A 23627-nucleotide genomic window follows, 5' to 3' on the forward strand; every position below is an offset into this window, starting at 1 on the left:
AACCACAACAAACTACCACAGAGATGTATTTTCTCTGAGAAACATATAATGACATTGAAACCCTTTTCCCCAAAAAAGGTTTTGGCAATTATTTTACATAGCAAATGCGTTTTGGTGATAGAAAATGCAGGCATTTGGAAAACTGTTCTCAAAGTTGAAGTTTTTCAAAACAACAGTTTCTGTGTTGATGTCACAGGGGTGTCAAACTGTCATGGGCCACACTGTAGTGATGGTTTCCCTTAGAGGGCCGTTATGACGTTGAAACCATATAAATGTATAATCTAGGCATTACACGATCAGGATTTTTGGGCCCGATCACTGAGTTTAAAAAAAACAATAACCGATCACAAGATGGAGCAGTGTGTCTATTTCAATGACTCGTTCATTTACTGTATATACTTGTGTACTGTATTCTGAGTAGGCTTTACACTATCGGGATTTATGGGGCCAATCACCGATCAGCGAGTTGAAAAAAACGATAACTGATCACCGATCCGATCACAAGATGGAGTAATGTGTCTATTTAAACGACCGGTTCATTTACTGTATATACTTGTGTACTTAATTGCTCAAAAAAATTACAACTAATAACGTATCTTTGTTTATGCCAGTGAGGCATAGTGATAGACAGAACAAATGATAAATGGTCTACTGTTAGATGGCAGGAAGCACATACACTAATTAATGTATCCACATAATGACATTTTTGTTTGTTGGTGTTCCGTGAGAGTTTTGAATTGTAAAATATGTTCCCTGGCTCCATAAAGGTTGGAAATCACTGCTCTCGTCAGATCGTGTATTCTAATCAATCAGGTCAAACCAACATTACATGACAGAAATAATGGGTGCTAACTTACTGTAATTATGTTACTTTATTTTTAATTAAATTACTTCACCCACACCGAAACTTTTAGAGCATGATTTGACAGAACGGCGGCATGTTTACGTCCAACCGTTCGTGGTACCTCTAGCTTGCTAGGCTACATAATGTTTTGTTGCCTGCTTGCGAGCCGTATCGTATTAAAAGTATGGGAACATACCTCAAGCAAGCCTTAAATGAATGTCCTCTCCTGTCCTGAGCACCGGTGACCACCAACACACGTTTTTCCCCATTTTGTCCTTATAATACAAAGTCAGCGCGCTCCACTCTTGTTGTCAGTAACGAGTGTATCCGGTCGCATTTGAGTTGACTAGATAAAGCCCAATGATCGTACAAAAACGGGATGCGGTGGTATCGGAATACAAGATTTTATTGCAGTAGTCTGACATAGTGCAATCATGAAAGAGCAAATTTGTCTTGTAGTCTGATTCGGCCATTAGGTGTCATCTGTCTCAAACCGCCAAGTTTTTTTTTAATAACTTTATTGGCCGTCAGATATTTCCAATACTACGTAAAAAGACGTGCGGCAAGGCTAAAAATAAACTAGCTTTTGGTTTCAAATATACTGTCCACGATGGCGACGTGGAGTAAATGTATTTTGCGGAGCCGATAGATAACGTCCTTGATCGGATCGGCGAATTATCACATTAAAGCCAATCAGCATAAAATGCTAAATATCGGCCGATACCGATCAGCCCGATAAAATCGGTGTAAAGTCTAATCCTGAGTATGTTCAAAAGTACTCTCTAGTCAGGTCATGTATTCTAATCAGTCAGGTCAAACCAACATTACAACATAACAGAAATAATGGGTGCTAACTTACTGTAATGAAATTATTTTATTGTAATTCAATTACTTCACACACCGAAACTTTAGAACATGATTCAACATAACGCCGGCATGTTTACATACAACCGTTAGTTCTAACACCAGCTTGCTAGCCTACATAACGTTTTGTTGCCTGCTTTGCGGGCAGTATCGTATTAAAAGTATGTGAACATCCTCAAGCAATCCTTGAATTAAAGTCCTCTCCCGAGCACCGGTGACCACCACCACATGTTTTTCCCCATTTTGTTCTTATAATACACACAACGCGACCCATTGTTGTTGTCGTCGCCATTGTAACGAGTGTATCCGGTCGCGTTTGATTTGATAACATAAAGCCCTGTGATCGTAAAAGATGGGATGTGGTGGTATCGGCATACAAGATTTTATTACAGTAGTCTGACGTAGTGCAATCGTGATAGACCAAATTTGTCTTGCAGTCTGAGCCACCTATTATGTGTTGTGTCTCAGACGTGTTGTCTGTCCCACACCGTCAACATGTTGTTGTTTTTTTAATAATTTTATTGGCAGTCAGATATTTTTAATGTACTACGTCAAAAGACACACGACAAGGCTAAAAATAAACTATCTTTTGGATTCAAATATACTGTATATATTGTACACGATGGCGACACGGAGTAAATGTCTTTTGTGAAGCAGACCAATGACATCATTGATCGGATCGGCGAATTATGACATTAAAGCCAAATCAGCCGATGAGCATAAAATGCTAATTATCGGCAGATACCAATTAAGCCGATCAGATCAGTGTAAAGTCCAGTATAATCGCCTCATCTTATTATTAAATACAGTATATACACAAAAAAGATGCATAACTACTTTTGAAATATGAAGTCAAGGAAAACAGTTTGTTCAACGATTGTTCAACCTATTTTAAAAAGTGGTTTGTAAAAAAAAAAATGCGTTATTAAAAGTGAAGACAATTTGCAAATTTGGAACAGATTTCTAGCAAGAAACATTGAAGTTGACAAACATAATTTGCTTTTGCGGTCCACATAAAATGATGTGGCGGCCCCCGGGCCTTGAGGTTGACACCTGTCACGTAAGTGTTCAATGTGGGTATTTGGGAGCATGGCACAACCAAAACAATTGCCAGACGATTGATGATTTTGATGTTTGATCTTTCAAAGTGCTTAATTTACTGCACTACTACTGCAACCCGCAGACACATTAAGTCATACTTCGACAAGTTGTTGTTTGTTTGTTTGTTTGTTTGTTTGTTTTAGGGCGGCACGGTGGAAGACTGGTTAGAGCATCTGGCTCACAGTTCTGAGGACTGGGGTTCAATTCCCGGTCCCGCCTGTGTGGAGTTTGCATGTTCTCTGGGCACTCCGGTTTCCTCCCACATCCCAAAAACTTGCATGGGAGGTTAACTGACAACTATAAATTGCCCGTAGGTGTTAAGGTGAGTGCGAATGGTTGTTTGTTTGTTTGTATGTGTGTATCATAAAGTATATTGTAAGATGCTTTATATGCATTGCAAATGTATCCTGTCGTACTGTTAGAAATGTGCATCACATGGGACTTTAAAAATTCTAATACTTCTTGTTTTAACTCGATTAACTCCATGTAAACATACTCTAACTATCCCACTTTATTTTTCAAAATCTGCATCCACAAGAAATATAATGTAGTCAATAATGTGAAGCAGAATGAAGGTCTCATCAAACCCACAGGAATTAATTGTAAATTCAAAAAGGCAACAGAAAGGAAGGCAGTTCCGGAGTTAAGGGGTGGTGTATGTTAAAAAGCACGGAGCGACCTCTTGTCATTTTCATAGTCACCATAGTGGTACACGTCAACCACATTATCACTGAACAGCTCCTGAGGACTCTTGTTCAACAGAACCAATTCACACACAATATAAGCCATTACATGGTGTAAATGGGGAAATTATGTTAACCAGATCACAAGTAGGTCACAGCTAAATGTGAACATTCAAAATCACTTCCACAGATATACAAAGAACATTTGTTCTCTGGCAAAAGTGTTGTACATGCAACTGCCATCCCCAATTACTGCCACTGATATATTTAAGCGGCATGAAAAATCATATTATACTAGCAGATTTCAATCAGCTAATGTCGACAAAAATACCTTAAATTCAATTTGCTGTGTGTGTGTGTGTGTGTGTGTCATTATTATTAATGCTAGTGGACTTGAACTCAGACTCATTTGGTTTCATGATCCTTAACCAACATAGAAGGTCTCGGGAATGGAAAATTCCTGCGCCATACAAGATGCACAAATAAGAGGCCAATCTAGAAATAATTTAACAAGAGAATGGTTAAAATTGCATTTAAATCAGTGAGCAGTTTTCAATAGAATATTTTGGGCAAAAATTACTCCGAAACTCATTCCTCATTCTTGCAATGAAACTGTTGCTAGGAGCACTAAATCTTAAGTATTAGATTTCCCCAGCATACCCAAACTATTCACTCAGCCTCGTGCTCCTTCAGCAAGTCAAGGGCTGTTGCGTGCCAAAGGAAAGTGTTGTCAAAAGTCATATACATGCTCTTGTACACTGCCAGTCAAGCTTGACAAATGTGCTCATGCGCCAAATGAGAATGTATCTCCAAAATTTTGAAAGAGATTGTCTGTATTTCTTTAATGGCCTATTTTCAATATATTTTACAGGTTTTTTTTTTTACATTTTATTGTTTTCTATTATGCGTTATATTAACACACCTCTGTTAATATAACTTCATTTTGTTGGACTGCAAAAGGCAGAAAGGCACCTTCTTCTATTCAATTCCATACCTTAATTCAATTTAGAACTTTAAAAATTCACATTTTTTTTCAGTTCTGTATAAACTGTAGTGTCTCTTGGTTAAATTTTAAGGAATGAGGGATTCATGAACAAAGCAAGGTAAGTCATTTTAACGTCAACGTTAATGTAAAAATACTACTTAACTCAATTCTAATTCTAATACATAATTCTAAAAAATTTTCAGATTAGATTTATTGGATTTAAACAAACAAAGGTGTTTATTTTACACCTATAGCCCTGAAACAAATAAAAAGCAGAAATTACTTTTGAAGTCAGCCATTATTGCCACGCAGTCCGATAGGTCTGTTAATTCCTTGATCAGCAAAATTTTCAACCCTATCTGGAGAAATGTATCAACATATGATGTGTCTGTTTTCTTGACTTACCAATAGATTTGCTAGTGGAAGGCCCTCCCTCCTCCTGAGGTTTACACATAAGCATCTGACGGTGCAGATGTAGCGCCTCTGTCGAATGTGCAGCATTTCCTTGACTTCCATCTCCTGAGCTGCTTTCTCCGAGCAAGTCTGGCCCACTGGTCTCCAGGGTCCTCCCATTGTGACCCCTACAGGGCCTCCTCTGAGGCTCAGTTCGAGAGGGGGCACGCAGTCGGACAGAGGGTCTGTTGGACACCTCAAGTTCGTCATCCTCAGGAATTGGGTTGTACCAGATCTCCCCTTCGTCGTCGGCATCATTCTCTTCTGCTGGGTCCACACTTCTGGGGTGAGGCGACACACTCACCTAGATCAAGACAGAAGCCAAAGAGGAGAAGAAAAAAAAAATAAAAAAATTTAAAAAAAATAAATAAATAAATAAATTAAATGCTGATATAAAAAAACATTTGTCCGAACCCCATATTACTTGTAAAGGGGCAAACGAACTAACTTTGTTCATGAGCTGGACAATTAAACTACAAATTCTCGTACTCACCTATAATCATTATCATTATCTAGCTTCGATTGGAAACATACAGTAACTCCAGACTATTAGCACACACTACTCGTTTGACTGTTTCAACCTCATAGTTTTGTGTTATTCAAAATTACAATTACGATATACAGTAGACTACATGGTCAAAGTATTTAAACACTTATTCATCTAACAGAGTTTTATTTTAATGCTCCAGTTCACCAATATGATAGCAATTCTAGGGCACATCATGCCCAATGGTCTATAAAGGCATGGAAAAACTTGAGAGCCCCGACCTTTAACCCTACGAAACACAGCAAGAATGAAATACAAGTGTTTATTATACAGCGATTGTGAAGCTGGGTCCTCTCTTCCATCGATGACCTCTGATCTCACAAATGTTTTTAATAATGAATGGACAAAATTATCTACAGACTAATTTTTTGTTTTCAGTTCATGGGTGTTGTGGCCATGTTTGTGTAGTTTTTTTTTGGGGGGGGGGGTGGGGGGGGGGGGGCAAAAGAGTGATAAAGCAGATATATGAGTAACGTCAAGCTTATTATCTTTAACCACAAAAGAAAATCAGCAATTTCTTGAATGTCAAACTATCCAGCTAAAAGCTGTTCTCAAGTGGAGCAAGACTGTGAGGTTAACCTTGGGTTGATGCAGGTGGGCCGGCCGTGCAGTTGGTGACCCTGAACATCTCAGTTGCTCTGGGGAAGGACTGGGTGGAGGTGGCAGCTGTGGGTAGCCCAGGCAGGCCTCTTCCTCAGCTCCCAGCTTGCCCTGCAACTCATCCTTACTGGAATGGTTCCCCTTTCCAAGGGTGCTCTGCTGCAACCAGTTGCGCTTCTTGGCCACCGTGATGGAGTGGAGGTGTGGTCGCCATGCTGAAAGCTCATTGGCCCTGGCAGCCTCTTGAGTTTGGGCATTCTCAATGAGAGCTGGATGAGCAATAGAAATCGGAGGTTAGAGAATGTGAGGATGCCAGGAGACATTCAAACCAAATGAATCATGATTATCATCCATCCATTAACTTTCTATACTGCGTGTCCCGATAAGGGTTATAGGAGCCTATCCCAGCTGACTCATATAGACAAACAACTATTCACACTCACATTCACAACTATGGACAATTCAGTCTCCAATTGACCTAACTCATGCTTTTTTTAGAATGTGAGGGGGAAGTACCAACAGAAAATAGCAAGCACGGGGAAAACACACAAACCGCACACAGGAAGCCCTGAGCTGAGAGTTGAACCCAGAACCCATGCGCTGTCAAGTTGAAGGAAACATCTGTATCAAGAAACCAAAGAAGTGCTCATGGTAAATAAATAAATAAATGGGTAAATGAATGAATAAATAAAGCTATGGATATGATGAATGGATATATTCTTTTGTGTATCTCACATCTGCTTTCGTTCATTTATTGAGCTTGAAAAGCCACAGCTTGTTTGGGTTTGTTGGTAATTTGCTTTTTTTATATGACTATTTTTAGTCATATTGTTTTTATTACCACACTTTTCATCTGACTGTCACAGGCTCTCTGGAGCATCTTCATCTATTTTCTCCTCAGTGATGACCCGTTTGACCAGTTTTAGCTTAGAAAATACATGGAACTTATGTGCGTTTTAAGATAAAAATAAATGATGTTCTTGAAACAACCACAGCAAATTGTCTGGCATGTTTTGTGTATCCCAAGAGTGGAAGAGCAGATGCCATCAGAGAGAAATACTGTACATTGTTTGCGTGTGTGTTATAGCGGTACTGAGGGGAGTGCCTTGCTCGAACTTGTACAGCAGAAGTATTTAAAAGCCTGCTTTCGTCCTCTCCACATCCTCTGATGAGACAGCCTCTACTTTTCCATGAACACATCCACCAAATTATAGACTGCAAAATAATTTGACTTTAAGGAATTGAAATTGAATACAAAGCAGCCAGTATGTACGTGTAACTTCTTTAAATGGTAACTGGGTAAGAATTAATGTCATCTGATTATCCCCCTCCTCCAAATCCACCACCCTTACATAAGACAGAGGAATCCAACAAAGGAAACGTTAGCTTTAAATTAGAGACAAACAGCTACTTGTCATGTGCTTTTTTTTAAATCTGGATCTTCCTATACACCACAGAACACGGACTGTCCTATATTTTCATCGTGAAAGCCTTTCAACATCATTTCAGCATTCCTGCTGGTTTAAAAAGCAAAGTGGATAGTTTCTAGAGCTGTGTGGTTGGAAAACATCTGTAACTTCAAGCACAGAAATGCTGAAATGTCTTTTCTCAACATTGCACAACAAATTATTTCACTGCTGTCAGCAAACATCTTTCCATCTCAGTAATATGAGGGTGGTCATAAAAAGTGGTGTGGAATTATTGCTTTGGAGTTACGATTTTCAAGTGTCTTCTGACATTATATAATTGGACATATTCAAGTATATTATAGAGCAAAGTATTAAGAAAAGATAATAGTTGTAAGGTGAGCTTTTTCTTGAAAGTGAATTAAGTAAGCCTCTGAGACATGGTTGCATTTTAATTGTTGGAGACCACAATGGTGACTAGTAAGAACTACATCAAGAGATATCTCTTCCTTTCTGCACAATTCAATATGCTGCTGTTTTCAGACAGAAAAATGTTGAGATGATATGAACCACAAGAATGCCTAGTAGCCTAAACAAGGGCCTGAACTCGGTACTTTTTACTGAGTGAATGGAAAATATTGGGAGTCTTGTATAGCAGGAGTCAACAGTGATTTATTTATTCTCCAGTTGCAAACTACATTTGCATCTGTTAAATTACCTCCACCAGGGAGATTATGTTATTGGTGAGTTGTTTATTTGCCAACGTCACACAAAAATGTATTTTTTCTCTGATTTCCACCAAACGTTGTGGATGAGAGCCACAGAAACCACAAAAAAAGATGCAGATACTACTAAAGGTGTGGATCTACTATTTTTTCCCACTCTTGAAAACACTTTAAAATTGGCTTTTTTTCCCACACTTTACTTGATTACTCATTTAATCATGTATACAAAAATTCTACCAAATACGTAATGTGAGTGTCTATCATGCATAGTGATCAAAATGAGAATTGGACAGCCATGGTGGAGGTCTGCACACTCACTCAAGTGATCAGCACTTCCCATTTAAGACTGCTAATGTCCTAGCTGCTATGCCGTTCGTCCCAAAGGCTCTGTGTGGAGTTGCCAGCATGCCATCTTCTTAGAGGGGGTCTTTCATAACTAGAAAGAAAAACGTGTGCTGACCTGAACAGCATTCCAGACGACAGCTCCAGGTTTACAGCCTTAACGCTGCTGTCTCCACTGCCACACTCCTTCTTGGGCCAAACATATTTCCAAAGCAACAAGCCACTAGATCAGTGGTTGCCAACTAATGGCCCGCGGGCCATTACTGGCCTGCCGCAATTACATCTGGCCCCGCCAGCTGACGTTTGTCAAGGCACAATAATGAGTCGGGCTGCTACAGCGCATTTCACTTCCTTGTTGCAAATTTAAGCACCTGATTGGCCGTGTAAACCATGTGATGTGACGACGTCACCAGAAATGCACCGATTTGCCCACCCGCCCACGTGACTGCACATGTGACCAAAATGCGGCGCCCCGTTGAATGCAGAAGTAATGTCTCCAAAACGGCAGCCGCTCCGGCTGTACCCTTTTACGTAATCGCCCAATAAAAAAATGGTGACAACTAATGGAAATTGCAGGACATATTATCGTCACTTCGAATGCACCTCGCCTGTCTGAGCGTCGCTTTGCAATTGATCAGGCGAGAGGTGACCATCGCTCTGGCTTCCCTCCCCCAAAGCGTAACAAAGCCCGGCAAACCTCCGGCAGCCGCGGTGGACCTCTGCTTCGCACAGCCAACATCCCATCCACTCCGCGCAACCCATATCCGGCTGCAACCTCCTTGCAGATGATACGATACAATTTGTCTTGATGAACACATACTTTTCTTTCCACTTTCCTTTGTACTTTCTACAAAGATCAAAATGTTCCTCGATTTTGGCGTCCAAATTCACACATTCATAGGATTTCGACATGATTGACAGGTAGATTGACGTAATGAACTATTAATTCTTGTTTTCTGTGACGTTTGAAGTAAACCTGCCGATTGACGTGCTCTTGGCGTGGTCAGGAAAGAGATGGCTAGAGCGGACGCCACCATTGGGAAATCTAAAAATGGCCTGTTTAAACATTTTAATAAGAAACATACAGGCGTTTTTCAACCAAAGAGTCAAGAGTTGGTCACAAATTTAATACATTAATTAGGCTCAGTGTTTATTTAGTATTTATTATTTAAAATGGCAATTATTAAACCGTTACGTCTTAAAAAACAGTGTGTGTAAGTGATTAAAGACAGCCGCCTCGTTATCGCCAGGTTTCACGGCACCATGATGAGCCACAGAAGTAACGCAGTAATGACAGACTTCAGCAAATTATCCATCCATCCATCCATTTTCTGAGCCGCTTCTCCTCACTAGGGTCGCGGGCGTGCTGGAGCCTATCCCAGCTGTCATCGAGCAGGAGGCGGGGTACACCCTGAACTGGTTGCCAGCCAGTCGCAGGGCACATACAAACGAAGAACCATTTGCACTCACAGTCACACCTACGGGCAATTTAGAGTCTCCAATTAATGCATGTTTTTGGGATGTGGGAGGAAACCGGAGTGGCCGGAGAAAACCCACGCAGGCACATGCAAACTCCATACAGGCGGGACCAGGGATTGAACCCGGGTCCTCAGAACTGTGAGGCTGACGCTGTAACCAGTCGCCCACCGTGCCGCCACTGCAAGTATCCAATGAAGTATCCTTCATTGGATATGAAGATTGATTGTATGTGATTGACTGGCAACCAGTCCAGGGTGTTGTGTAGCAAGTATCCTTACCTGGTAAAATTTTGGCCCAGAATTGAATTTTCAGGAAAAGAAATTGGCCCTGTAGTAGATGATCTTTATCACTAACAATTTAGTCATTTTTGCTATTGTTTTGTGATTGTATGTTTATGTATGTGATTGACTGGCAACCAGTACAGGGTGTTGTGTAGCTATTGCTCAAAGTGAGATGGATAGGCGCCCTGTAACCTTGAACACAATAAGCAGTAAAGAAAATGGATGGATGGATGGATGGATGGACAGGCGGATAGAGCTATCTTGGGATTTACAAACCTCAATTCCGATGAAGTTAGACATTGTGTACAACGTAAATAAAAACAATACAATGATTTGCAAATCCTTTTAAAGCTTTATTCAGTTGAAATGTTTAATTTTCAAACTGATTAACGTTATTGCTCTTTTGATAATATTCTCTCATTTTGAATTTAATGCCTGAAACCTGTTCCAAAAAAGATGACACAGGGACAACAAAGGACTGGGAAAGTTGAGAAATTTTGTCATCTCCAATCGATAATATTATCAAAACAGTCAGAGAATCTGGAAAGATTTGAATGCCTGTGACGTTCGATCTCTCAGGCGCCACAAGCCCCAAAAACCGGCATCTTTGTGTAAAGGAAATTTCCACGTGGGCTCAGGAACACTTCAGAAAACCATTGTGAGTTAAAACAGTTTGTCACTACATCTACAAATGCATGTTAAATCTCTACCATCCAAAACGAAAGCTAGCTTCTCTGGGCCTGAGCTCATCTGAGATGGACTGATGTTTTTAACAGGAAAGGTGATGTAAAACAGTGGTAAACATTCAAAATGAGTATTTGCAACAACAACAAAACGTTTATCGGTTTGAACAATAAATATTGTCTTTATATTCAATATGTATGTATGTACGTATGTATGTATTCAATAGAATATAAATTGAAAAGGATTTTTTTTTATTATTATATTCTGTTTTTATTTACATTTTACACAATGTCACAACTTAATTGGAATTGGGGTTTGTAAAACATTAGCTTTGGCTTGTAGTTGTTTTGGCCTTTAGTTTTTTTTTTATATTTAAAAACAGAGAACAGTGGCCTACCAGAATATGTAGCGCAAATAGTTCAAAAACATTTGCATAACATAACTCCACAACCCGCTTCCTTGTGGCACAGTGCTGTGTAGAGGATGCAGTGAGCATCATAAATCTTACATCCCTTTAAGGTAACAGATGGCCAGAGCACAATAATATAAGGTTTGCATGTCTGTGTGGGAGGAAGAGAGAAGAGGTGGCGCAGAGATGAGAAGTGTTACGGTTTGGTGACAGAGCTAAAAACAGAGAAAAGCTAATTTCCTGGATGTACTATTAAAAACCTGGAGTACTGACACTTTCTAATTAAATTCTCAATCTAAATCTACTAATTGACGGATTCGCTTTCTCCTTGTGAGCACTTGATCCACTTTCCTACCAGCTTCCCTTTTAGCTTGTCTCCACAGAGGCTCTTCTATTGATAAGAGCAAAACCTACACCAAAAACATTTCCTGTCCATACAGACAGCACTTCGTTGTGTACAGCGTTTCGGGCTCCCTTTCAAAATGGGATCTTTTGCTGTTTGCCATACATTCCTGCTGATCCTCATTCATGTGGTAATGAGGATCCTCTGAGTAGATTTTTCTCTTTTTACATCAGTAAAGGCCTGAGATTGTCCGGGGTTACGTCACAGGTCAACACTCGCATCCCGTTGAGGTGTCTTTGCAGCGTAGCCAAATGCATGTACTACTTCCTATGAAGTGCAAAGTCTTGAGACCCAAATGGCGAAAAATTTTCTACTTACAACCCCAATTCCAACGAAGTTGGGACGTTGTGTTAAACATAAATAAAAACAGAATACAATTATTTGCAAATCATGCTCGACCGATATATAATTGAATACACTACAAAGACAAGATATTTAATGTTCAAACTGATAAACTTTATTGTTTTTAGTAAGTAATCATTAACTTGGAATTTTATGGCTGCAACACGTTCCAAAAAAGCTGGGACAGGTTCATGTTTACCACTGTGTTACATCACCTCTTTTAACAACATTCAATAAATGTTTGGGGACTAAGGACACTAATAGTTGAAGCTTTGTAGGTGGAATTATTTCCCATGCTTGCTTGATGTACAGCTTCAGCTGTTCAACAGTCCGGGGTCTCTCTTGTCGTATTTTACACTTCAAAATGCGCCACACATTTTCAATGGGAGACAGGTCTGGACTGCAGGCAGGCCAGTCTAGTACTCACACTCTTTTACTACAAAGCCACGCTGCTGTAACACGTGCAGAATGTGGTTTGGCATTGTCTTGCTGAAATAAGCAGGGGAGTCCATGAAAAAGACATTGCTTGGATGGCAGCGTATGTTTCTCCAAAACCTGTATGTACCTTTCAGCATTAATAGTGCCTTCACAGATGTGTAAGTTACCCATGCTGTTGGCACTAACACAGCCCCATACCATCACACACACACATGCTGGCTTTTGAACTTTGCGTCCATAACAGTCCGGATGGTTCTTTTCCTCTGGCCCGGAGGACACGACGTCCACAATTTCCAAAAACAATTTCAAATGTGGACATGTCGGACCACAGAACACTTTTCCACTTTGCATCAGTCCATCTTCGATGAGCTCGGGCCCAGAGAAGCCGGCGGCGTTTCTGGGTGTTGTTGATAAATGGCTTTTGCTTAGCATAGTAGAGTTTCAAGTTGCACTTACGGATGTAGCGCCGAACTTTATTTAATGACATTGGTTTTCTGAAGTGTTCCTGAGCCCACGTGGTGATATCCCTTACACATTGATGTCAGTTTTTGATGCAGCGCCGCCTGAGGGATCTAAGGTCACGGGCATTCAATGTTGGTTTTCGGCCTTGCCGCTTACATGAAGTGATTTCTCCAGATTCTGTTCCAAAGAGGTGTTTAATGAGCATTCATCAACTTTCTCAGTCTTTTTTGCCACCTGTCCCAGCTTTTTTGGAACGTGTTGCTGCCGTAAACTTTTAAGTTAATGATTATTTGCTAAAAAGAATAAAGTTTATCAGTTTGAACATTAAATATCTTGTCTTAGTAGTGTATTCAATTAAATATCGGTTAAACATGATTTGCAAATAATTGTAATCTGTGTGGAGTTTGCATGTTCTCCCCGTGCCTGCGTGGGTTTTCTCCGGGCACTCCGGTTTCCTCCCACATCCCAAAAACATGCACATTAATTGAACACTCTAAATTGCCCATCGGTGTGAATGTGAGTGTGAATGGTTGTTTGTTTGTGTGCCCTGCGACTGGCTGGCAACCAGTTCAGGGTGTACCCCGCCTCCTGCCCGATGATAGCTGGGATAGGCTCCAGCACGGCCGCGACCCTAGTGAGGAGAAGCGGCTCAGAAAATAGATGGATGGATGGATGGCTCATAAAGGTTCCTGGCAAAAATCCTGATGCTTCAGGTTTCTCCTCCATTAATCTACTGATTGTCTGTCTTTAAAAGCTGCCTTTCTCCACAAATACATACAAACATATCAGACAGACTTAAGTTATTGGTCCACCAGCATCAGTTGTGTGTGCTTGTGACAAGAAAAATGTCGTCCAATATCGATTTGGTGTGTTGCTACAACTAAATTCTGACGTGTGAGCAACCATCATAGAGGTTTATATTACACTTGCATTCTCATGTCATTTTTATTTGGAATCCTCTGAGCAAGCACTCATTGTTCATTCATGGGACGAAAGTGACGCCACGCAAACAAGTTAAACAGCAGGAATGGCATCCCAAAAATTCAATCCAATGTCTCCTTTAAATGCAAGTTACCATGGAGCTGCCCAAGTTAATGACTGGGGAGGAAGGCAACATGACAGCCCAACCCCCTTACCCTCAAATCAAACACAACCGGAGAGTTAGTGCACTGGCTCCTGTTATACTTTGGATTCCTCTGGCCACAGCTGTGGAAATGTTCAGTGTGCGTGTGCGTGTGTGTGTGTGTGTGTGTGTGTGTGTGTGTGTGTGTGCAGGTGGGGGGGGGTGGTACATTTGGTAAAATACAAAGAGGAGTCGGCACTCGATATGGTCTTCTTTATCATTCATTTATGGGCAGTATAATAAATGCTGATATTATGGAACTACATTATATATTTTAGTCAGTTTGGGTCGAGTGCTCCTGCACATTTCAAATCTTAAGCTGAACAAGTTTGGGAAACCCTGGTTTCGATGAATGACACACCACTGTATGCTGGGCCAGTGGAATCGCAACACAGATATCACACTCTATTTCTAGCAACACAGCACTGACAGTCAACAACAGCTTGCACACAAGGCAGCTCAACTATTTGCTCTGGAAAGGGGCCTTCTGCAGAGGCTCACATGCTCAGTGACACATACACCCATAGAAAGCAAAAGCACGATCAAAACAATTAGGTGATCGTTTGCAGTCCTAAAAGTGATTGTCCTGTAAAATGTCAACACAAGAGTCGTATACTTAGGCTAAATTGACTGCATTTTTAGCTCAGTGTGGATGAACTGGATGCATTATATTGACTGACACAATACCCATCATATACATAAATGTGTGAACATTGCTAAAGATAAATGTAATGGACTGAAAGATCTATTAAATGATGATATCGTGAACCAGAATTTCAAAATAAAATAATTTACTTTCTACAACGAGCAAAACATGAAAATGCCAAGGCTAAACATTCTGACGAGAACAAATCCATCCCAAATTGGCGAAATGTGTACAGTATTGCAGATAACGGTCAGTTTCGGAAACTAAATAAACCTTGTGGCGTGGTCTTGCCATTTAGATAAATTGAAAGCCCACTGGTTTGTTTCCGCTTGGTCTGCACAACCATCTGAACAAAAAGATTAGGAGATGTCAAAATCCATAGCAGATGGTTTCATGATACAGATATTTTCATTCTAACAGTAATTTTGTACACAGCCAAATATCATTCACACACACAAATCTCCCCACTAACACAAGAAAAACTTGAACAGGCAGAATGAGTTAGTTGTTATTGAACTATATTGTGAGTCATCCCATCTAAAACCTGATGTTCTATAAATTTAGTGTTAAAAATGTGCCTACATTAGTGTGAAGAAGAGAACCCGCCACCAGTTAGAGAATCTTAAAAGAAAGCAAAGGGGTCTCATCCCTTTGCTTTGCATCCAGCAGAGGAGGAGTGCCACTATGAGTGGAGGATGATGACAGTAATCATACAGAAGGAGGGTGAGAGTTCGCTGATTTAGGAGATCCACAGGAGTTGAGGCCACTCCATGCGGCCGTCCTACCTGAATGCTGTGGTGTCTTGCTCGCAGGGGACTTCACAGTTTTTACCACTCGGCCGGATGGAGAGGGACGTTCATGGTTTTGGCTCCCACCGCGGGGCGAGGATGAACCCTCTATCCGTTGCTTCATTTCAGATGACAACAGGCGACCTTTGTGCATCCACTGTTGCATCTTGTGGACGGTGACACCGTGGCCCTTGTTGACTAAGTTGCCTCCCTGTGCTGAAACTCCAGTTGGCTGCTGCTTGTAATCAGAACCAGGAGGCACTGATCCCTCTGTGTTGCTGTCCGAAGAGCCAGTAAGGCTGTTGACTGAACCGCTGCTTTCAACAAGGCTCTCACCAGCAGCTTCATGAAAACGGCTGTCAGCGCTGGGTACATTGTAGACCATCTGAGGTTTTGCAAGCTCACCCATTCCTATAACTTCAGCCTCCTCGCTCTCTTGATCTGATTTTTGCTGTGAAACAACTTCATCGTCACACACGACTGAACTGGCTCTAAGAGGATTGGTGCACTGCAAAGGTCCACCTGCATACCTAAAGTCTCCGTCACTGGCAGAACGCACTAAAGTAGGTTTTATCTTTTCCTGAGATAGATTCATCATGCTCTTACTGTTTCGTGTGCTTTTGAGACCTGACTCAATGTTCCCACCAAGGCACAGTAGCAAGGAATCTGTGTCAGACCCCTGCTGGGGGCTGTGGTCACCCCCAGAGTACCACGAGTCACTGTCCATGTTTCTGCCAGACAACCTTGAGCACAAGCTATCCCTAGAGTGGCTACTACAGGAGGAGGTGGTGTGATTCTCACTGAAACCAGCACTTACCTGCTGGTCCAAATTGATGTCATTCATAGCATGAATCAGGAGGTAATACGCCTCTTTGAGCTGGTTCCTAAGCCTGTCTGTTTCCTGGGCACCGTGGCTCTCGTCAGCTTGTGCTTCACCCTGACCTATCTGGGGCAGCGCCGCAACATCTCCTCCATCCATTGCGATTCTTGCTCTCGTTTCATAGAAAGGCAGAATTTCATTATCATAATAATCATCATCTTCACTGTCTAAAGGACGCATGAGCGATCCCTTTGTGTCACACATGGATGCCACGCTCATGTCACATATTTCTAGCTCAGTTGGGAAGACGGCTGGGCTCTGCAGAGGGCCCCTGAAGTCCTCTGAGTACGCGGGGTCAAAGCTCTGAATTGTTCGGAAGAGGGTTTCTTCTGCGTGCGTCTCCGAACGTCGGTCGTCGACATCGTGTACCATTACAGCAACCGTAGTTCTTGACACGTGTCGGGAATGTCCACGACCCAGGGGCTCCCAATCAGAAGCAGTGCAGTTGACAGTTGGTGCAAGGGAAGAACTATTATTGGAGTTGTCCCCGAAGCCAATTGAATCCCCGACGCTGCATTGCCACGGGACTGAGATGAAGTGTTTCCTCTGGGCAAACGACGCCCCTCCCGAGAGGGCGACCGCGGGCTCCCAGTGGCTCGTATCAGCCTCTGTAATCGCATGTCCCGCAAAGCGCTCCTCTCTTTGAAGTGAGGCCCCCGGGAGCTGCCCATTAACCCGACCCCTGCCCCCGCTGCTCAGCAACGGCGGACGTGAGCCGGCTAGCTCCACCGAGCGAGCCAGCCGGAGCAACTCGAGCCCCGCGGCTTGCGCCGCCGGCCCGTCAACCCAATTCTCGTACGTGCTCATTCTCTCTGCCGTGTAATCCAGGCCTGATAGCGTGACTACCGGGCGAGCCTCGACGGAGTCTCGCTGCATTTGCAAAACTTTTTCTTTACCTTCTCGGCCCACATTCGCAGCGGCGGCAGCGGAGCCCAATCCAGCGCCGAGCGTCTCTCCTTTCTTGGATTTTTTCCCCCGGAGTTTCGCTAGTAAAGTCCTCCGCAGAGGATCGGCCATTCCCTTCCCGTGCCCCCGAAAAGTTCAATTCCTCCCGATTCCTTTCAACGCGCTGGCCCCAGAGGGAAAGAGCCGAGTGGGTTCTCCTCGCTCGCCGCGGTCTCAGCTCGCCCCCGGAGCCTCGTCTCCATTCTCCGCTGTCACCTCGGCACTGGCGACACGCTCCACTGGGTGCAAGCCTGCCTGTGCTCGCCCTCGCTTCAACGCCGCTCACCTCACCTCACTTCGCCTCCCTCTCTCTCCCTCTCTCTCTCTCTGTCTCTCTCTCTCTCTCTCTCTCTCTCTCTCTATCTCTCTCTCTCTCTCCCTCTCTCTCGCTCCCTTTCCTCCTTGAGCGATTTACATCAGCTCAGATCAAATATGCACAGCTTTGAAAAGAGAGAGAGAAGCGTTCAAAAAAAAAAACGTTCAAAAAAAAAAAAGAATAGGTCGGTAGAGCAATAGCGTTTACAACCAATTCAGATGTGTCATTTATGAAAGCATATACATCTGTCTTACTCATCTAGTTCAAGGTTTGCAGTTGAAATTTTTGTGTGTGCGTGTGTGATAATTCAGGTCAACATATATTTATGCTATGTACCGAACTGTTGAATACATTTTACTACAGTCATTTTTAATCCTTCAATTCTGTTTTATTACTATATTTTGATGTCTACAACAGAGAATGTTCTATAGATAGTTTTTGATCACATAATCAGTATTTGTTTGTCCACCATGTTGGATGTCGAAAATCAGAGGGATGGTTTGAAACACAGACAAGTAGACCTATTGTTTTTTTTGTTTTGTTTCAGTACAACCCAAATCAATCCATATCAGCTGCTATAAAATTTCCAGTCTCATTAGATGTGCTAAAATGAGGGCTAAAAAGTTGACAGGGTATTGAGAAACTTTGGATCCAGTGGCAAAAATGCAACACCATGACAAAAGGGACTTTCATTAACAACTATGATCCCTACACAATTCAAACATCTCTCAAACATCTTCACTGCCTAACTGTGTGCGAACGCAAGGGGAAATAAATCCCAGACTGTTTCAGTCAATGACCCGGGACTTGACTTTTCCAAACATTAGCCTCAAAGCTAGATCGCAGTTAGCATGGTGGGAGCCAACTGATATACCAATAATCAAAGAATCCTACATTTGTAACATGTATGTATGTTTAATATAAAACCAGGGAAACAATTGACCGATATCCAACATAAGATACATATTTTATACATCTGTGTTATTTAAGAGAACTGAACTAAAAATTAAAGATTGAGAATGGCGATGTAAAACCTATAAATCTTACCTTCAACTAGCTGTTCAGAACAAACACAGATGTATGGATTGGGTACATGGCCAGAGTGAGATCAGCTCTGCTGATTCGTAAAGGCCACAGTCTCCATCTTTCCCTTGACAAAATAGCCCTGATTCAAAATTGTTTGCCGGTAAACAGTCAAATGAGACTTTGTCCATCTCACCAGTGGTGGATGGTCAATAGCGGGTGCTAGGGCGCCCCTATGCACTTACGGTGGTCACCACGTTACTTTCCTTGAAGAAAAAGGAATCCATGAAAAACATCTTCATTATTGCAGAAATGTAGGCAATATTATTTTTGCCTCTAATGACAAGACCATCACCACTCAGCACGCACGGATTGCCACATGATGGATTGCTGCCGATTATTGGAGTGACACTTTTATCTGAAGTGTGTCTTGAGTAATCCCCTCCTCTGTGACCTTGCGGCTAACCCTGTCCAAGCTGGCAGCACAACCTAGGGCTTTAAGAGAGCTGAGGCAGCAGAGAAAAGGAATGAAACATTCTTGACTTGAACCTTAAGCCATTTGTTTGCTGTTGCCTTTACCTGGAATGCGCCAAAAGGACGAGCTGTTGAAAACCTGCAATTGTGTGAGTGCACATGTGCTCAGTGGACCTGTCGGTAAAACACAAACACACATACACGCTAATTCAAAACGCGTTATAGCAATAATTGGCTGAAATCTTCTAAACGAGAGCGTTTATTGCCAAAGCTACGCATCGACAGGGCCCCAGTGTTCCATCCTTTGACTGCCCCCCCCCCCCTTCCCCCCAACCACCACCACCACTACCCTCAGTAAAACATGATAAGCATCTGTTGTTACACTGCAGGAGCCATGGAGCCCCTGACGCCTCGGCCTGCCTCCCCGACTGACTGACTAGACCCTGTCTGGGCAGTTATTTTCAGGTCAAAACCTGCAGGCTACATAGTGTGTTTTTGTGAAAAAGGGAGCCAGAGGGGGGGAGGAGGAGGAGGAGGAGTGGGGAAACCGACTACATGTTTGAAGAAGGGCACAAACCTTTGGAGTCTACTATCGGACAGGCTCACTGTAGGGTGTTGACAGTGTTTTCTGATGAATAATGGCTACAAGTGGCATTTTTGTGCAAGAATTGTTTTGTATTCCTGGAATATGTGTCGTGATATGCCAGAGGGAAGAAATAATAATATTCAAAAAACATACAATATTAACGAGAAGGTTACATAAACAACACACGATATCCACTTGCAGAATGCCGCTGTTCACGCCGACTCAACAGTGCTTGGAAAAAAAGAGGAGGTCTGACTACCAGTCACTTACACCCTTTGAGGGGCAGAAGATGTGCTTAGTTGCCACACTTTCCCATAGCCTGGTCAGAGAGAAAGAAAACTGCGTGTGAGAGCAGCAGGAAATGAAAAGTGGACAGACTTTATTTACGTGTGTGTGTGTGCGCACCTGACTGTGTGTTGGAGCTTCGCAGCTGTTGGGTCTCCCCTCCTGATGGCTGCCCATTGTTCCCACTCTCTGTGTCGCTGGCTGGCCCTTTCTGCCCCGGCTGCTTTATGGGCTTTCCCCTTTTTTTGAGTGTACACCGCAACTAAATTTATGAGCTGGACACAAGCCTTTCTCAGGGTATAAATTAGGCTAGATGATGGCTGTCAGAGAAGCCTTTTCCAGGAGCCTGCAGCTTTGTGCCATGGCGAATTGCATTATTGGCGTAGTTATTCACGAATATTTTACAATGAAATAAAATCCCAGAAGACTCACGCACTGCAAATCAGTCATAGCAAATGGAAATTGTGGATGTGGTGGTTTGAACAAAATATTTTATCATACTACAATTTGCACATATCTTTTTTTAAAGGAAAAAACAAACTACTACAAAAGGAAACAAAGTACTGTACTGTATATCATTAACAGAAGTTTCAGCCAACGAAATGAAACATTTTGAAATGATACTGGAAATTTTTGCATTTATTTCCACTGGATACTGATTAAATTCTTGTTAAAATCTTACCTCTTTTAATATCTGCCCAAAAACTTTATCTGTATAAGAATTGACAGCAACAATAGTGTCTGAACATGCTAAATGAGTCGTTCATGCTAAAGAATCATAGAAGTTTTCTAAAGAGCACTTGGATGTTCCACAGCACTATTGGCAAAATATTCTGTGGAGAGATAAAACCAAAGTTGAATTGTTTGGGAAGAACACACGACGTCACGTGTGGTGCAAAAATGGCACAGCCCACCAACATCAAAATGTAACTGTGACGCATGGTGGAGGGAGCATCATGCAATGGGCGCTTGTTTCCTCGGGGCTTGGACAGCTCACTATCATAAATGGAAAAATCAATTCACAAGTATCCATCCGTCCATTTTCTGAGCCGCTTCTCCTCACTAGGGTTGCGGACGTGCTGGAGCCTATCCCAGCTGTCATCGGGCAGGAGGCGGGGTACACCCTGAACTGGTTGCCAGCCAATCGCAGGGCACATACAAACAAACAACCATTTGCACTCACAGTCACACCTACGGGCAATTTAGATTCTCCAATTTATGCATGTTTTTGGGATGTGGGAGGAAACCAGAGTGCCCGGAGAAAACGCACGCAGGCACGGGGAGAATATGCAAACTCCACACTGGGGATTGAACCCCGGTCCTCAGAACTGTGAGGCTGACGCTCTAACCAGTCGTCCACCGTGCCGCCAATTCACAAGTATATCAAGATATTTTGCAGAAGAATTTGAAGCCATCTGTCCAACATTTGAAGCTCAAAAGAGGATGGGTGTTGCAACAGCACAATGATCCAAAACAGATGCAAATTAACAACAGAATGGCTTCAAAAGAAGAAACTGTGTTCTAGAGTGGCTCGTCAAAGTCCTGACCTCAGCCCGATTGAGATGCTGTGGCATGACCTCAAGAGAGTTATTCACACCAGACGTCCCATAAATCTTTGTTTCGTAAAGAGTAATGGTCCAAAATTTACCCTGATCATTTTGCACGTCTGAGCTACAACGACAGGAAATGTTTTCTTGGGGTTATTGGCTGCCGAAGGAGGGTCAACCAGTTATTAAGTCCAAGGGTTCACTTAATTTTTCCTTCCTATCCTGTGTTATGCTGTATAAAATATGAAAACATCTAATTGTTTCTCTGGTATTAGGTTAAGCAGACTGTTTATTCTTATGATTTAGATGAAGATCAGACTACATTTGATGGACAATTTCTGCAGAAATGTAAGAAATTACAATCCTTTTTCCTCCCACTATAGTAGAATGCTGACCTCTGCCAAGGTTAAAGATTGGACTAAAGATAAAGATTCTTTACAATCATTTTTAATCATGAAAAAGCATCAGAGAACCCTTATTTGCATTCTGTTTGTCCAATCACATCAAGGGAATCAGCGATCGGCAATCAGCACTTTATGCTCTGAAAGCAACAAGGAACAAGGCAGGTAATGGCAGTAAATGGCCTTAATTGTAAAGCCATGTATAGACTGGGATCGCTGTCCTGCTATCACAGTTCACTGCTGGTGTTCTGGGCCAGGAACACTTCCATTTCGGCAGCAAGCAGAGAAAATGAACTCTTCCATCCACATTTACTGTACAGCATATTCAGATACACCAAATTATGGATTCTTTCTCTGCATGTGTGCCACCTCTACAAATTTTGTGCTGTTTTTGCGTAATCCTGCTAACAAAATCAACTTTAACAAAATATTATAGTTCTCACCTGCTCATTTCACTGGTGAGGTAAGTTGTATCCAAGTATTTTCGAGCATGCATGTGAATTGGAGGAATGCAGAATCTTTTCATGGTGAAGAAAAAGTCCTTAACCTTTAGCCAGGTCAAAACCACACTGAAGAAGGTCAGGCTAAAGCCCATACAATCAGGAGTGCACGTCATGAATGTTCATTCAGAAGGTTGAGTATAAGCTAGTAGTAACACTCAAGAAGAGTCAGCATAGACTTTGCCAAAACCAAGACAAACTCGTATCAGTGTGGTGGAAAGAGGAAAGGAAAGGTAAGGATAGTTATTGATCAAGGTTTGGGGCTTTTTTTTTTTTTTTTTTTTTTTTTTTTTTTTTTACGGGCAGCAATTTAGGTGAATTCTAAGTGATCTCAGTGTTTTCGTGTATATGATTGAAATATTTGTGCATTCTGACATCGGCCTACCAAGCTACTGAATTATGAAAAACCCCAAAATGGGCTGCGTGTTTGAATGAATGGAGTCATCTCCCTGTAAGTCTAACTCTGAAGTCTGACCGCAGCATTGTTTACAGAATATGGAGAAAAATGTTAGCTCAACTTCAGGGTCATCACTTTGGAAATACTCTGCTGCCGTCAGTCATCTGTACCAAACTATTACTGGAAATTATAATATTACGCTCACATCACACCATGCAGAGTGGTCTGAGTCCCACCACAGTAGACAGCAGGCGAGATGATGATGATGGACAGGGAGGGTCAACACTAGCAATATTGTCAATATTTTTGTTGGACATGAGCTATCTCACTATGTCATAGGTGAAAATGATGACAGAAAAGGGTGATTACTGGATGAGTGACAGAAGGGCATCACTTCTGCGGGAGGTCCAGACTTCAGAACTGAGGTGTGGGATGGCAGTGAGGTTAAAAAAAACATCCACAAGGGAAACACAAACACACAAGACCAAGAAAGAGGAAAAAGTGGACCCAAGGACAGAGTATTACGCAATGTGCTATAGTAATAGCTCGGTGTGGACCAGAGAGTCCCAACGTGTGCTACGGATATGACAAGTGGTATATTGGCTCTCTCTAGTGGTATTCAAAACAATTCCTTCCTAAGTACAGTTAAAAGTCATAGCTAACTTTCA

The 23627-nt window shown here is 42.1% G+C and overlaps 1 protein-coding gene across 1 annotated transcript in view; it reads right to left on the bottom strand.

Annotated features, from left to right (window-relative positions):
• Positions 1-17750, bottom strand: part of syde2 (synapse defective 1, Rho GTPase, homolog 2 (C. elegans)) — a 58160-nt gene extending 40410 nt beyond the window's left edge. Inside the window, exons 1-3 of the mRNA XM_061683329.1 lie at positions 15603-17750; positions 6057-6346; positions 4883-5234 (exon numbers count right to left, since the gene is read on the bottom strand). Coding sequence (XP_061539313.1) covers positions 4883-5234; positions 6057-6346; positions 15603-17502 — 2542 coding nt within the window. The 5' untranslated portion in view covers positions 17503-17750. The remainder of the gene's footprint in view (positions 1-4882; positions 5235-6056; positions 6347-15602) is intronic.
• Between the last annotated feature and the right edge of the window lie 5877 nt (positions 17751-23627).

The sequence above is a fragment of the Phycodurus eques genome, chromosome 8 (assembly GCF_024500275.1).
Source record: "Phycodurus eques isolate BA_2022a chromosome 8, UOR_Pequ_1.1, whole genome shotgun sequence".
In the NCBI taxonomy this organism is placed as follows: Eukaryota; Metazoa; Chordata; class Actinopteri; order Syngnathiformes; family Syngnathidae; genus Phycodurus; species Phycodurus eques.